The 17,375-nt window shown below is 31.2% G+C and overlaps 2 protein-coding genes across 2 annotated transcripts in view; one reads left to right on the forward strand and one right to left on the reverse strand.

Moving 5' to 3' along the window:
• The window catches only part of LOC106462016 (actin-85C-like), a 15,288-nt gene extending 4,929 nt beyond the window's left edge, over positions 1-10,359 (forward strand). The window contains exons 4-5 of the mRNA XM_013921883.2: positions 1,353-1,690; positions 10,321-10,359. Of these exons, the coding sequence (XP_013777337.2) occupies positions 1,353-1,690; positions 10,321-10,359 (377 nt within the window). The remainder of the gene's footprint in view (positions 1-1,352; positions 1,691-10,320) is intronic.
• The window catches only part of LOC106462007 (rho GTPase-activating protein 44-like), a 53,334-nt gene continuing 42,064 nt past the window's right edge, over positions 6,106-17,375 (reverse strand). Inside the window, exons 14-16 of the mRNA XM_022389123.1 lie at positions 16,999-17,078; positions 16,583-16,718; positions 6,106-11,313 (exon numbers count right to left, since the gene is read on the reverse strand). Coding sequence (XP_022244831.1) covers positions 10,041-11,313; positions 16,583-16,718; positions 16,999-17,078 — 1,489 coding nt within the window. The 3' untranslated portion in view covers positions 6,106-10,040. The remainder of the gene's footprint in view (positions 11,314-16,582; positions 16,719-16,998; positions 17,079-17,375) is intronic.

Raw genomic sequence — 17,375 nt, forward strand, 5'->3', positions numbered from 1 at the left:
AGTAAAGCCACTTACCTGCTGGTCCCACCGCGAGGAATCGAACCCCGTATTTTAGCATTGTAAGTCTGCAAAATTACTGCTCTCCCAACGGGGGATAGTGTGGAAACATCACTAAGATCGAAAATATTTTAAACACTTTCTCTAATATTAATTAGAGTACATATTTATTATCAATTACTTTACCACGTAATAGCCTAAAATGTTCTTTTGTTTTTGATAATAATAATATAGGGTACAAACTAATATTTCATAACAGTGAGTGATTGAAAAATATATAGCATTTCTTCGTTTACTCATCTCTGTAACTGAACCAATCAAAAAGACGCTCATAAGTTTCCAAAGCATAATTTTCAAATAATTTATTTTCAGCATAACATTTGTATATTAGATACAGACGTATATACAATATTAAGTTTTGTTTACGACAGACGCAGTTCCAAAGTAGCAATAACGTTCCTTAAACCATCTTACTGACAGGCCTGTTAAGGTTACATTGGACATTTTGCCATTCAATAAAACTACACAAGTTTCAACCTCGGTAATAAAAGCCATGAACGAGTTATCTGCAATAACAATACGCTATGAATACATACTTGTTAACATAGACGTTTATTTAGATAACACTGGAGTTCAACAAAGTTCCACTTTCTATGACAATGTGTATATAGTAACTAACAGTATTCAGTTCCTTTAGTTACAATGTAAAAGCACTTGATACGATCCTTCTTGTCATGTTGCGTTCACTTTTCAAATGGTATAAATATATATTTATCTGAAGCTTAAGAAGACAAAAACTTTACCAGCAAACATCTTAACTGAACTCACCGATCCAGTAGGAGATTCAATATTTTTTCTTTCTGCAAAATATGTAGACAAATTTGTATATTATTTTACAGTACAAGAAAGACTGGAGATAAAGAAAAATTGGAAAATGGACTCCAAAGCAAATGACACGCAAAACGTTTAAAATACTTAGCTAACGTAACAAAAACAGTTTTTGCTTGTGTGTACAGATACTTGTAAACCTTTACAAGCAATAACTATAAAAACAAATAAATAAATAAAAAATGTTAATTTTAGTTTCCTTAAGATATATTTTGCTTAGTCATTTAAATCAATCAATTGACTCCGGTTCAATTTAGTGCAAGAGTCGTCATTAACGTTCTTGTATATGCATGCTGTGTAAAGAAACCTCACCCCCCCCCTCTCCACCCCACCAAGCTTCTCATACAATTTTTATATGAAACGAGCAAAGTAGTGTTACTTTAAGTTTGTTGTTTTTTTGTACATTGTTTTAATGTATTTTGACGTGTACACTTTTAAGCTTCTTTTCCCATCTAAACTATGTGCAGCTGAGAGAGAGATCGTTCGTGATATAAAGGAGAAGTTGTGTTACGTTGCGTACGATTACGAAGAGGAAATGAATTTATCTGCAACTTGCAACTCGCTGGAAAAGTCTTACGAACTGCCCGATGGTCAGGTTATAAATCTATGTAGTGAGAGGTTTCGTTGTCCAGAGTGCCTATTTCAGCCGTCCAATTTGGGTATGGAAGCCTGCGGTATCCACGAGACCACGTACAACACCATAATGAAATGTGACGTTGATATTCGTAAAAACCTATATGCCAATATTGTACTGTCTGGTGGTTCTTCCATGTTCTCGGGTATTAATGATAGGATGCAGAAAGAAATTTCAGCGTTAGCTCCAGTCACAATGAAAGTTAAAGTAATTGCTCCACCGGAAAGAAAGTACTCGGTTTGGATCGGCGGTTCCATTTTAGCATCTTTATCTACTTTTCAACTGATGTGGATTACCAAGCAGGAATACGACGAATGTGGCCCGGGGATTGTTCACCGTAAATGTTTTTAATATCTTATTAGAAATAGATATCAATTTTCAATAATGTGTATTTTTAATACCCATCTCACCCCATTAAAATGATAACACAATTACTTATCTCACGGCAAACTCCAAGTATTGTCAAGTAAACTGGAGCACGGTAAATATATTATTAGCACACCTTTTGTAACATATATTATTGATATAATAAAATACGAACATTAGATAAATTTTTTACAATAAATGTACAAATATAAATATTTTATAACATTACAGCCCTAAAACTCCCAAATAATAATCAAAAGTTTAACTCTACAAATTCTAATTTTCCCAAGTTTGAAATAGTTTTTGTAAATAAAACTTTCTTTAAAGTGCTATAAGGTTAGTTTTATAAAATCCAATACTGTTCGTCATTAACTTGTACACTCTTTTCCTTTATTTTTCAATAAAAGAAAATAATTATGTAATTGTCTAATTGTTCATTTTTTTGTCAAAAATAATATATTTATAACTAGGCCAAATATCCAACGCACTGTTTCTACTACAAATTTTGAGTAAATTAAAAATTTAATCTTTTTTTATATTTAAAGATTATAAAGAAATTTTCTATTATTGTCTCCCATATTTTTTGAGCCTGGATCAAACTCCTAATTATTTTTCGTGAAGGAGTGTTAATATTTGAATACAAATTACATCTCACTAAAACAAAGGCACGAATTAAGTTTTATCTATAGTTAGCCTAAATGACTAAAATGAGAGCTAAAAAAAGGCTTAACAATCGATTGCTAAGTTCATATGGTATTATCTGATGTTAATACAGTTCTAAAAGTATTTTTTTTTCAAATTTACCTTGAACGTTTTATTATAAATGACTTCCTTGTTTCTTCCACTCATAAGTTCCTTAGAATTGATAAGACTTCCTTACCTAATATACTTTTTTCTTTATATTTTTTCATCAAAATTACAAATATATGATACTGATTTAAACCTTGTATTTTTGGTAAAATAAGACCTTTTCTGTAATTTAAATCATTCCAAGTCAAAGGATTGGAACATGTAAAAGCAAAGAAATGTCTGTTATTGATTCAAGCTGGGTCCATTAACAAGGCATTTTAAACTCATTGCTTCTAGACAGAACTCCGTTACCTTGCGTTGGAAATGAACCTTTCCGATATCTGAAGTTCGCGTCCTCCCAATGACAGTCGATTTCCGCCAACATTTTGAATTGCTTGTGTTAATTCTACTGTAAATCAATGCACAACTAAACTTTTATAGACTAAAGAAAGTTGAATCTACGATAAATTGTCGAATAAACCATGCAATAAGGTCATAACGGTAGTAGAAAACAACTTGGTGATTTATCGCAAGAAACTTAATTGAACCATTGTTTTCTGCCATGTAAATAAGACCGTTTTGACGCTGTATTTAAAGCTGCTGCAGAGCAGTAAAACAGAATTACAAAATGACATGGGTAATAACTAAAAATATAAATACTTTTCTGATACAATGTTGTTATTAATGTCAGATGTGCTCTCAAATCGTGTTGGATTCACATGGAAATCTTTTTGACAATTTTTACTCTAAACAAGACTACATTCAAAATATGGCTTTATATATTTGTTTGAAAGACTCAACTTTCTTGAGAATAGGGTAATTCCATAAATATATTTCAGATTTATGTAAGCATGTTGTTAAGCTTGTTTTACAAATGCTGTCCTCGAAGGTAAGAGTTCCGATATCATACTGGCATTTCGCAGAGTAATTAAATATGTTGAATAGCCACAATGTTCACTAGATTATGGGTATAATATCACACCTTTCTTTTAAAAATTCGGTTGTTAAACCTTATATAAAAATAACGTGTTTTATGTACACACTACTATTGTCTTGTCGAATACTATATTTCAAATACTAATAGTCTGTAAGTTGGAATGATTCTCTGTAGGTTTGGAAATACCATACAAAAAACATATTCGTATTTGAATTCCCTAATTTTTTTTTTTTATCGAAGTTACAATTGAAGTAAAATATCCATCGACGACAAAGTCTCCATGATAGCCAATAGTCTCCATTTATTTTTATCATGGACTTAAAGAATAAATAAAAGAAAGACAAAATCAAAATAATGTTTGAATATTCTTATGCTAACTTATAAAACTACGGGGAATGAATTTTATATTACGAGTCTTGTTTGTTTGTAGTTAATCACAAAGCTACACAACGGACTATCTGTGCTGCGCAAATCACTGTTACCTGTACAAGGTAACTAACAAAGAATTTCCCATTAAAAAATAACAAACTACAAGTGCACCATATGTTCCTCAAACAATTTTGTGAGAAAAAAAAACTACAAAACCTATGAACAAATTTCTTGTATATGGGACAAAGTTTGTTGCAACCTTGGGAGAGCCCTTTGTAAGACAAAACACAGGCAATTTGTACGGACAAGGTGCTATGGTCTTTCCAACATGGAACAAAAAATACAAATCTTGCAATGTATTTTTTGGTTGCTGCAGGGTTCTCTTATAAGGGAAAATTTAAGCATTCATAAAGTGCACAGTAAAAACAAAAGTGAACTTGTTGGATATACAAGACTGTTTAGTGTCGGTAGTATTAATTATTTTGTGAGTTAATATTTCATGCTTGTTTAGTTTTTTTTTTTATAACAAGAGTTAAAAATAATTATTTTAAAGGAAATAGTTATGACAAGTTTGGTTCTACAACTCGGTAAGTCGTACCTTGTGTTTGTAATTCATTGATGTCGAGGCTACAGAAGTTTACAGAGGCCTCAGTGATAAGTATATAAATAACTGCAACGAAACAGCGAGAGCAGGGAAAAAGTAAAGTCAAGAGGAAGAAAACGTGAAGTTATTGGCCTTAACCGTTGATATTTTAAAGTGAGATTAACAGTTTGATAGAGATAAGGAAAATAATTAGTCTTGTCAAAGGGTGTTCTAAACTAATTGAACCCGCCCATGTGGACTCTGACGGAAAGAAGACAATTATTTGAAGTTCAGGATACAACTGCGGTAACACACGAAGCAACGTAAGTGAATTATTCACCGATACTATTGTCATAAAAAGTAGAGAAAAATAGTTTGGCTTGTCAAATGGATTCTAAAGCAATTGAATTAGCCAAAGTGGACTTTTGAGAAAAAGAAAAGAACTGTATATTGTTTAAGATAAACTGTGATCTCCATAATGTAAAGAATTTTTGTACATACGTTTATCTCGTTATGAATATTTTATCTTAAAACGATGTTGTCAGTTTATTGTTAGAATTTATCGCCAACAAGTCACAGATACCTACTGTAGAAGAATCTTTAACACCAACTCATATGTACTTAAAAGCTCACTTTAATCCCTGTGGTAGCTTATGAACACCAACTATGCTATATAGGATGCCATGAAGGTACAGTTCTAAAAGTGTCAAATCACATGCTTAAGTCCATAGCAGCACTTCTACAAGCTATGGAGAATGAAATTGACGTTCACCGTACTCTCTCCATTCATTATTACCTTTAAAGTCACCTGACTGGATTCTTATGAACTTTTGTACATACGACTTGCTTAAATGTGATCCTGAAAGTCAACATACAAGTACAGTGAAGAATCTGCCCTTTTTTGCAGACGCTTGTTACAATGGAAATGAGGTGTTGGGCAATAATGCACCAAGACCATACTGAGTACAATAACTAGCAAAAGTAGTTTCGAAGACAGTAAGGGATTTAGAGCATCATTCTAGTAAGTGTGAGTAATCTTCCAAACACCTCCTGGATACAGAGATAAGCACAGGTAGTTTTAAGTGTTCACTGGGATTACAAATGACATGTATCATAAGGCCCATACACGGAATGTTTGAAGGGGGGTTCTAATTTCTGAGGTCAAAATCCAACACATCTTGTGTAAAGCACAATCGGCATGAAAAGCTTTTTTATTGCTATGGGGGTCTGGGGGCATGCGACTATTTCAAGCCAAAAAATGTTAATGCTTCATCAGAGAAATGCAGATGATGTAAAAAACGTTAAATACCATAAGAAACTGTGATATAACTATATACGAATAATTTGTTTACATCACAAAAATAGGGGGTTCTGTTGAATCAAGTGATAATGAACAGCTAATATTGAATGTATTGATGGATGATGATGATGATGAATGTTCCACTAAATTTACTGACAAACTGTAGTTTTGCATTCAAAAACTAGTCATAACAATACAATGTATTATTTTTTTTATTTTTAGAACACACAGGACAACATAAAGAGCTCTTAACATTTATTTTCTGAAAACCAGTATCAGAAGTGACTGAACACAGTAAACTCACTAAAACCCTGTGTTACATACTACTTTCAAATACTGTAAACAATAAACACACACACAAGTATATATGTATATATATATTACAAACCTTTGGATCTTGATAATGGTGAATACTGTTAATGTATATAGTTTTTAACTATGTTCTGAGAAAAAGTCTGGATAATGTTAAGTTATGGAAACAACCGAGATACAAAAATATTCCACTTTTTAAAAGGAATTATAAGTAATTGATGTATAAGCTTTAACTACCTAACCTGTAACACACATTAACTTTCAAACTAGCCAAAGTCGAAGAAAATTCAAATGTTTCAGGTATCATGTACAGTACTTAAAATCTTATAAACATACAACAAATGTTGTACATAATTTGTATTAATAATGTAGTATTTGTTCATAAGTGTTTAAAACTCTTATTTTTCATACTTCTTTAAATGATGATCATAAGGAATTTGATACTATGCAAAATTTGATAACTGCAGTATAACTGTAAACATCCACCATTTTAAGACTCAAAAAGAGTATCCCAATGATGTGGGAGTTCTTTGCAATCACATATCCTCTAAAATTATAGAACATAGCTATCATGTGACTGTCATTTTAATGAAAAACAAGAGTTTAACAGAACTCCTGAGAAAACCCTGATACACAAACAAAATCCACAATGCATACTCAATGTAACTTTTGATACACAATCTTAAACCAAGCTGCACAAACTAATCACAAGATAAATGAGCTTTAAATAAAGTGATTTCTTTAATTCAGTTTTGATTTTGACAAGTGTAGAGCACTGAAGAGTTGAAACATGCTTTGTTTAAAAATAGCCACTGTAGTTGCAAGATTTTCTCTTATTAGCAAGGAAGACTGATTATATACATAGCAATATTTGTCACATACATATTACACAACCATATAGTAGTTATATTATCCCCATAAGCCTGTTATTTTAGCAGACTAAATCTTATCTGATACCACATCCTGGCTATTAGTATGCACAATATAACAGTGGAGCAGATAAAGGTTTCAAGATTTATCATCAAAAGCAACAAAATGATTCTCATAACTTTAAAAAGAACATTTCTGTTTTCATCTGACCAAAGCACATACACACGTATACATAGCATGCCACAAAGTGAACCTTTCACAACACTAAAAAAAAGTATCCAACTTCTTAATAAAAATTTAGTAGTTTTGTATTTCAATAGGTTGGAACATTATAGCTTACAATAACCATAGCTACTGTATAAGCAAATAAAACATTACAGAAACTTATGTAACAGAAAGTGATCTACCACCTTGATATGGTTAAGTATAACTTCATACATCAGTGGGTTTGGCTTTATTGGACTTGGTAGGTTAATGGGTTGGGCTTTTGTACATAAAACACCTGATGTAGTCTGCCTCTCACAGCATATCACATTAATAAGTGGTTATATAACTTTTTAACCAACAAATGAATAAAAGTGTGGTCTACAAGTCTTAATGCTGAAAACACAGCAAATTAAATATATCAAAAAACATAATTTAACAGAGTAAAAACAATCTTTCACCAAATTGGATGTTATTTCATTACAGCAAAAGCTAATAATTTTCAGTAACTAAGGTATGTCAATCAAAACATTTCTCATTCTGATTCTGTCTTAATGATGTGAAATTTAATATGAAATCGACTGATCTAAATTCTTAGAGTTAAAGTAATTTATTGAACCTAACCAAAATGATCAAAGCACTCTAGAAATAAGAGTGTTAGCATTTATAATTCCTTTGTAGCTTAGTGAATATTCAAAATTCAATAGATTTATAGCATGGAGTCACAGAATTAGCACAAAATAGGTTACAACATATACATAATTATAATGTGGCAACAATGTATACATTGTTTCTGAAAACAATTCACATTTTAGTAGGCTTAAAAGAACAGTTCTAGTTCTACAATTAAAACTTTTGCACATTACAATCTTGCTTCCAGAATATAACTGAGGTTAAAATTTTTGTACCCATATAAACTGCAGAAAATATTTAAATATTCTTGATTTTCATATTTTATAAATATATTTCTTGATCAGTAAGTCTAAATTAAAAAAAAATCCTAAATACAAGTTTAACCATTTAACTTGGCACATATCAAGGACAAATCTAATATGGTGACTGAGTAATCTCTCCAGATTAATAAAACACTTTCTTGATTCAGTTGAGAATAATCTCATATCTACAGAGACATCTGTACCAACAAGGTGATTCTAATTCTTGTTGGTATTGATTTCAACTTGTATCTTTGCTAAACAAAATTGTTGGTCCAGTTCCGTAATGTTTTTTTTAACAAGGAATTTTTCTGTAGGCTATTTATCAATAGTAAGGAACACTGTCAAAATATAAATAATCGACACAGGAATAATTAATTAACAAATACAATAACAGGAACTTCAAATTAGGCAACTTCTGGTTTTAATGATTACTACATTTTGACCCAGAGTATAAGGTCATCATCAGATGAAAGTTACACTCTAGTACCTTTTTTGAATGTAAATTTTACCTCATGATGATCCAATGCTCTGGTTTATAATGTTGTAATCATTAAAATCAGAATTTGCCTACTTTTAAATTGCTGTTATTATATTTTTGAATTAATTATTCAGTTCAGTAGGTTCCTCACTAAACATCAACATAAGAATAATTTTGGGGTATTCTTTCTCTCTGGATTAAATAATCATTATACCTTAACACATTTAAGTATAAACAGTGATTAACTGAGTAAAAGAAGTTTGAAGTATTAACACGAAGATGCACATCAACACCAGCGTATAATAAAGTATAAAATTTATACACGTAACCCAAAACTGCAATCTCATAACCAACTATACATTCTTCATGCATAGTAGTTCTCAATTAAACCCATAATTTAAAATCCTTTTAAGAGGAGATCCATCATACAAATAATATAATGAATTACTTACCTTTCCATTATCATTATCTTAATCCAAGCAAGTTTAAATTCTTTCATAAAACATATTACAACCTAAAACCTACCAAAATATTATCTGACAAATCTTTATACATCTGGAGAGCCCATACATTTTATTTACCCTACTACTTTCGAACAATGACATCATTCAGTACATTTGTCTTTCAATGTTCTATACATGTATATCAGTATACACATCTAATAGTTTGTCTTTTCTCAGACTTGAAATCCTAAGTGAAACCTTTACTCTCAATTATATTTTTCAAATGATGCACTAAGCTGATTCATAATTGACTCAATATGTATTTCAACACTTATCAAGAAGATATCCAATTAAAGTGCAACACATTGCACCTATAATTATTTAAAAAATTGAAAAAAAAAACCCCATCCAAATCCAATGATATCTACTATTAAAAACATGTCCATGTAGGAACTGGTTCATACACAAACTGTTTCTTTCCTTTTCTGAAAGATAGACCGCCAAAAGAATGGTGTGTTCAATTTATTAACTTTATCAGAAACTTATATTACTACTCACCATTAATTTTCCAGTTTTAACAACACAGTTGCATAAATATTATTCAACATTTATACAGAGCTTGACAATGTTTTCCTTTACCTTAAAGGTGAATTGCTACATATTTCTCCACAATAAAACTGAAATGTTATACGACACAATGTCAAATCACTTTGTGAATGAACTAACAAAACTGTAATACAATTAATGTGATGTATTTCAAATGACTATTTTTCTTAAGACAAAGCAAGACTAGAATACTGGAGCACCTATATTTATAAGGCACCACAAAAGATCACCGCGATGTTAAATTTATTTGAAAAAAATACTTTGTTTATGAGCTGTAAGTAATACCAAATTTTGCATGTTTTAGCATTAAGGAAATTCTGTAGGAGTAACTAAAGACGTGTGTCTTCAGAGACAGCATTAACTTTGGGTTTAACAGGTGGTGGAGGTGGCTGTGGACGGGGGGGCTTGCTACGCACACTACTGGGAGAGGATGGAACTTTAATAGTACCCAGTCCTCCAACTTGGATTAATGCACAATATGGTTTTTCACCAGGTTGGTTAGTGGATGATTCAGTAACAGCCTGATTACTTCGAGGTGGGCGTTCTGGTGGTTGCTCTTGGTGACAGACACCAACACAGGTCTTAATGTCTTCTAAGTCACTGGAAGACTCACCACCTAAACCCCAGTCCTTATCGGTAGTGTCATGAGGTGGTGGAATGATGCGAGGAGGCCTTTCTGGTGGTTTTTCAACAGATTGTGAAGTCAGAAAATTCCATCTATCCTGTTTGGTTGTATGTCCTGGATCAAGAGTAGCAACTTGCTGTGGTTTTTCAATCACTTCAGTATCTTCACATGAATTCTTCTGTAACTGAATAAACTGTGAGTCTTCGTTTTGATATCCAACAACTTCACAATGTCCTATTATGTCAGCTACAGTATTATCATTAATTAATGATAATGAAGGTTCTGTATCAGTATGTGAAAATGAAAACTTCTGGTTAGTATTTTCAGAGTTCTCATCAACTTCGGGTAGTGAAAGTTTTCTTCCAGTTTCAGGTAATTCAACTGGCTTTGAAAGTTTGTCTGCTTTGGTTGGTCTTTCAGGTGGTGGGACGGATGGTCTATCAATTGAACTTGCAGAATTTTTTACAGGAATTCCAGGAGGAGGAACACTTGGTTTTTCTATGTGACTACTTAATTTTGAATGACGAGGGGCTAATGGTGGTCTCTCTACCTTTACTAATTTACTTTTACGATCTAGTGAATTAGTAGAATACAAGAGTAGCTTCTCAGTTTTTTCTGGTCTCTCAACTTTTTCAGTCTTTGTTACAGCTGATTTTTCAGAAACAATACCAGACAGGTTTTCATGTGACCGTCTTTGTATTATGGATAGACGCTCTGTTTTTCTTGGAGCTCCAGCAATGTTTCGAGGGAGAGTTGATGTCTGTCGATCATAACTTGAAAGCTTCTCGAAAGAACCAGGTTGTATACTATGAATGTTTGATTGCTTATCCTGGTTGTAAGATATTGATCTTTCTAAGTTATGCTTTTCTGACACTCTTGTCTTTTCCTTTTGCTGAATACCTGGGGCTGGAGGAGCAGGTTTTTTGCCTGGACGGTGGATTGGTTTTGGGCTATTAGCAACTGGACTTGTTGTCAAGCTGTAAAATAAGTACATTTTAGTATCAAAGTTAAGTTTAATAAGGGTATTCATCTTAATATCACTAACCCTATATGTGATTGACAAAATTCAAACCTCAGAACTGGACCTAGTATCTACCCTAACCCCTTCAGTGACAAATGTTATAGTTACTACTTAAGATTCAAGTCAATGCTATAAATATATCTGCTTGTAGAAGTCTACTGAATAATTATTGAAAACGTAATTCTTGTATTCAGTTTTTCCTGTTCTACCTGATGAGAGGGAAGAGGGTGACAGAATGATTTTAAAATACTCATTACGTTTGAATTATAAATTTGTTGTAAAATGTATTTTCAAATAATGATACCACATGCTAAATCTTCATGTCTAGAACTTTAATATTAATTAGATCTGCCATTTTCTTTCATTAAGAAAGTAATACGTAAAATCTATCAAATGAAGCAGCCAATGCTTGTCTACAATAGCATTTGAATTGGAATATAGTTATCCAGAACACAAGTGAATGTTAAAATAAATAGAAGATGCAATAAAAGAAGCCTGAAACTGTCTTTGAGGTTCTCTCAATATTCATGTGCAACTATGACAACCCCTAAGACTTTAAAAAATAATAGGTTCAAGGCTTGACAACAATATGATGACTTTGACTCCTGTATGACCTTAACTCTTGAATAACATCACTTTTAACATTGTTTTCGTGTTTACCAATAAAACTATTTTAACTCTCTCAACACAGGCACTGTCAATTTGACCGACCCCGTGACCTCTTTGTACTCGTTTCAAGTCTTTATAGATATAATACTTCTAACTTTCAGTATATTGTGTATATCTTCTCAAAATTGTCAGTCTTTCAATTACCATTATAAGTCTTACACATACAAAAGAATCATATTTTGTAATGAAGTATTTTTAAGAAACTAAAATAAAGGTTTGTCCATGAATATATTGAGTATGTTTTGAATAGTCCATGTGCAAAATAATTTTCATGTTATGATTAAAAATACTTCTTTTCATCTCAACAATCTCAAATTTCCTTTGTGTAATTCCTAAAACCTCCTAAATACATTTCAAACGTTTTTTTTTCAGTTAAACTTATTTTATCTGTTATTTTCTCTACCCTATTTCTATATGGAATTGGTCAATTTTACTGACCTCATAACCACCAAAAAGAAATCTAAGTTACCCTTTTTTCTTTTGGGAATGACTTCAAATTGTAACTACATTAATTTATACTAAGTAGATTTAAGTTCGTAACAGTATACACCTATTTATAATTAAGTTTTATTGTTTCATTGCCCTTTGAACCGTGTCTAACTAATATTGCACCAATACAAGTTGTAAATCACTCGGGGAACATGCAGCTCGCATTAAGCTATCAAATTACATTACTCACAAGCTACTTTGAGCTGCTCGCGTGCGTGCCTTGTGAAACATTTTTATTTATTTTACCTAATTTCATCTTAACTAATCTAAAAAGATCTCTACTTTTACATTTTAATTACTTTTATAATAAGAAATACAGAATAAAAATAAGAAATAAAGTATTTACCCAATCTTCTTTTTTCTTGCTGTCAATTGTCAATGACAGTTAACCTTACTTTTTTTTATATATATATATATTAATGGTAGTAATGCACTAAATAATTTTTATTTAATTAAATAATGCACCAAAGAACACAGAATAATAACATGCAAAAAGTACACCATTTCCCCTAACTCTCAAACTTTTTCTGGCTTTGTAACTATGCAAAAAAGAACCATTACAAATTTCTCCAAGCTAGTCATTAACATTCCCAGGGGAATGAATCTTGTATTCTGAGTGAAATTGATGATATTCTGTTCAGAATGCAAAGTTATAAATTACGTCACTTGGCAGATGAAAACTTTGAATTTCTATTGGTTATAGGTAATATGTAATTAAACGTAATAGAGAACTATTAATAAATCCTGCAAGAGAAGATGTGACAGGTGAGGTCTGATTTTCTAGTTGATAGCTCTGTAACCAAACAAAATTGAAGGCTATAAAAATTACCGTTTGTCTGAGCAATGACAATTTTATAGGGAGTAATTTACGTTTAATTTTATACTTTTTGAAGGACTGATGGATAAAATAGAGAAGATAATATACCTAAAGAAAATGTGTCACGTGTGTCAACACTAGGGGAAATTCAGGATTTTTTTAAATATTGCTTTATAGAATTAAGAATTTAAAATTTATATACTGTTAAAATATGGATTATTAGCTAAGATTTCATGCTATACTAATTGGTATAACATAAACAAAAAGTAGTTTAATAAAATTTTGAATGTAAGACACTAAAACTGTGTCCTGTGCAGTAAAAGATACCTGTGGCAATAGGGTTAATTTGGTGAGTTTTCACCATTACAATATCTTCTATTTTGCATTTTGTAATTTCCTCACCCATGAAATTCTTTTAATACTAGGACCTAAGATTTGTCAGCTGAGTTGACTTGAAAATGTTTGACAAAATTATTTTAAATACTAAAAAATGTGCAATTATGTAATACTTGCAAGACTTGTTTCCTGAAAACTTAAGAAAAGAAGCAATAAAATTGTCTTTATATCTGTATCATAATCATTCACCTCTGTAAGTTGAGAAACTCTGATCTTTAAAAAGGCCAAACTTTTACGACAAATATTCAAAAGACCAAACAGTTCATTGTCTGACCTTATTTCAATGGACAACTAAAACCCAGAGAATACAGTTGTATCAATTTCAGATAACTCCAAAAATGTTTACAACTTCACACACATAGATTATATATTTTTTGTATTATATTTTATTCAATATTTTGTTTCAGCCATTTTTGTTAATTAACAAGCAGATGTACAGACCTCTTTGGACATCAACAATCATGTTACTGCTCACTTCAATGTTTATTACTTACCTATCATGACTTGAAAATGTTTGACAAAATTCTTTTAAACACTAAAAGAATGTGCAATTACATAAGATGCTCATACAGCCATTTAAAACAATCTTCAATGTATAATTCAACAAAATTTAGGTTTGTGTGTGGGTGGGTTGGAGGGTACCTTTTCCATTTGTACCACTATTCATAGGCAATTTGTACAAATCTTGGTAATAAACAACAGTCACACTAAAAAACATCAAACCTTAAAGGATTAGGAAAATGTGACAGAGTGATTTCACTTTGAAACGTGTAGTTATCTATTATCTAAGAATCATTCCTACAATTTTTGGTTTGTAAATTAAGTATGTGCCTATTTAAATATCAGTAAGTTCAAAGCAATGGAAAGCTCAAACTACCCCTTTATATTTGTGCATATTCTTTTACAATGACCCTTTCTATAAACTTTGATGAACTTACAATGAAAGCTATAGAAGGAAGAGTCTACCCAGTAAACATCGCTTTAGCACTCAGTAAATAAAAGGAAAATTTGGTAGAATGAGCAACTGAGTTTCTCCACAAGAAATATTTCATAAAACAGAAGAAAATGTGGGTATAATTTTAGTTCATTTTCTATAAGTATAGTAATTTGAATATACCAAACATTTGGTCATTTACAGATAAAAAATCAGTACACAGGAAATCCCAAGGTTCTAAAGTGTTTCTCCAAAAATTAGACATTCCTGTTTTACCTAACTGAAGATGGTCAAGCAGAGACTGTTTAAAGTACAGATTGAAGTCACTTGAAGATGATGTCTAAAATGTTAATGTCAAGCCATGTTTAAAATAAGACTTAAAACCATACTGATAAGCAAGTTCTACCTTTCAAAATTCCACTCCTTACCAATGATTTCCAACACGAGAAGAAAACAACAAAGAAATGTCCCACTAGTAAACTGTGCAACAATCACTACTATAAAACCTGTGTTGTCAGCATTAAAAAAAAGTGTGGTAAATAAACCTACGAATAGCCACCTTTCATTAGCAATGAAATAAGTAAAAGATAGTTGGTGATCATTCCAAGTACAAGAAACAACAGCAAACACTTAACACAGGTTATGGTGTGTATGCCTTTTACAAAGTGGTGACAAATGATTACAATTATATTTGTCATAAGACATTACTATAAGGACTATTACATTTTTAAACATTACATTATTAATCTAGTTCCTTGGGAATGTAGGGTTTAAAAATGCAATAGGCCTAATACTAATGTCTTATGACAAATATAATTGTAATCATTCTTCACCGACTTGTAAAAGACGTGCACACCATAAGATTGTTCTTGTAAGAAATAGCTTACATAAACAGTGTTTTAAACCAATGCTGTGTTTGTTGTATCCCAGCTGGCCTGAAGGGCTCTGGATTGAGCAAAACACATCATTAGCAATGGGTATGACAAATATAGTGTGTTTGGAATACTATTATTGTACACTTTTCTAATTCTTGAAAATCCCTAAGAGACTAGATTAAGAATGTAGTTTTTAAAAATGTAATAGACCTAATACTAATGTCTTATGACAAGTATAATGATAAAAAAAATACTTGGCATGATAAAAAAAAATCAAAATCATAAAATGTCTCCTGGAATTAGCATCACTCTGAAAAATAACATAGGTTTCGAGTAAAGATAAAACAAATTTTGGACATACAATAAAGGACTAGTGGCATACAGTGTTCCTTTTAATACTACAGTAATGAACATTACTGATGGTCAAAGCAAGATAATGTAAAGGGATGATAACTAGCAGAGATAGCTAAAACAATTTACGTTTTCTGGTGTTTTTAGTCTACAAATTGATTTAGATGTAAAATTTTCTTTCTTTTTTACAGTGCTACTACTTCAAATTATGGAATTTAATGAACTTGCTTGATAATACTGTTCAAAAACTGAAAGGAGAAAAATACACATTTAATAAAGCATCTAGTTCACCTTTATTTTAGATTCCGTGAAAAAATAATATAAAAAATTCATGAACAATTTAGAATAAAGTCTAACAGAGAGAAAGAAAGACACAGATTCTGACCTGTTATTTGATAGATAACTTCAAATTAAATTAAGCAATTATAACCTTCAAATGTTTTAAAATTTGTCGTTATTATTTCATCTCCACCTTACAGAATTATATCCTTTCAACTAACTTGTTTATAATAACCACAACTTAAGATTAAGTTAATAAATCTTTAGATTTTATGGTTTTTTGAAACAACACAATGTTGTAATAGATAAAAGTATTATGTAATTTAGTGCCTTTACACTACTACATTTACAATGCCATATTTGTTTTTTAAGAACCAGGTAAATAACTACAACATCTAAGAGATTAGACCTATACCTGTCAGGTGGACTTCCACCTTGATCTGGATCTGACTCTTCTTCATTATGAGTTGGGCACTCTGGTTGACAGGCTGTTGCTAGGTTTTTACCTGGATTTATTGAAACTGGTGGAGACGTAATACAAAAATTTGTCTCTGGAAAAGATATATTTAATAAATTAATGTGAGAATCACATATTTCTGTCAAGTATAAAGTAAACAAAGAATCAGTATGTGTTTATCCTTTTTTATACCACATTTCAGCACATACAACTTTTCAGAGAGGCCATAATACTGAAAATCCTAGATTTCAACATTTTAAAAGCAACCTCTTTTTTACTTCCTTATTAGATCACGTTCAAAACATAATTGCAACAGATGTTATTTTATTATTTCCAAAAACAAAATATCCTAAAAATCATAGTGTTTCAAATACCTCCAGGAAAGAACCAATCAGCATAGGTCACTAGAGAGTCAACAATGATGCTGTGAATGTTGGCAACAGACATGTTCATACTGAAAAATACAAAATGATTCCAGAACAGTCATCAGAAACTTGGTGACAGAAATATAAAGATGAACTTTTTTATAAAGTGTTTGTATTGAAACTGCATAACTACTTCATGCTGGGTAAAGTATGAGAGGTGGTCTGTACCAGAACTGCATTATGATTTAAATATTCATAGTTAAGTTCAAAAAAGATTGAGTCTTTTAAACATGATAGAAATTCAAAATTAGCATTAAACTGTACAATTACATAAAAGTTATAACTGGGAATACTTCTAAATAGGCTAAAACTAAGGTTTAATATAA

This window comes from Limulus polyphemus, unplaced genomic scaffold (assembly GCF_000517525.1).
Source record: "Limulus polyphemus unplaced genomic scaffold, Limulus_polyphemus-2.1.2 Scaffold1074, whole genome shotgun sequence".
In the NCBI taxonomy this organism is placed as follows: Eukaryota; Metazoa; Arthropoda; class Merostomata; order Xiphosura; family Limulidae; genus Limulus; species Limulus polyphemus.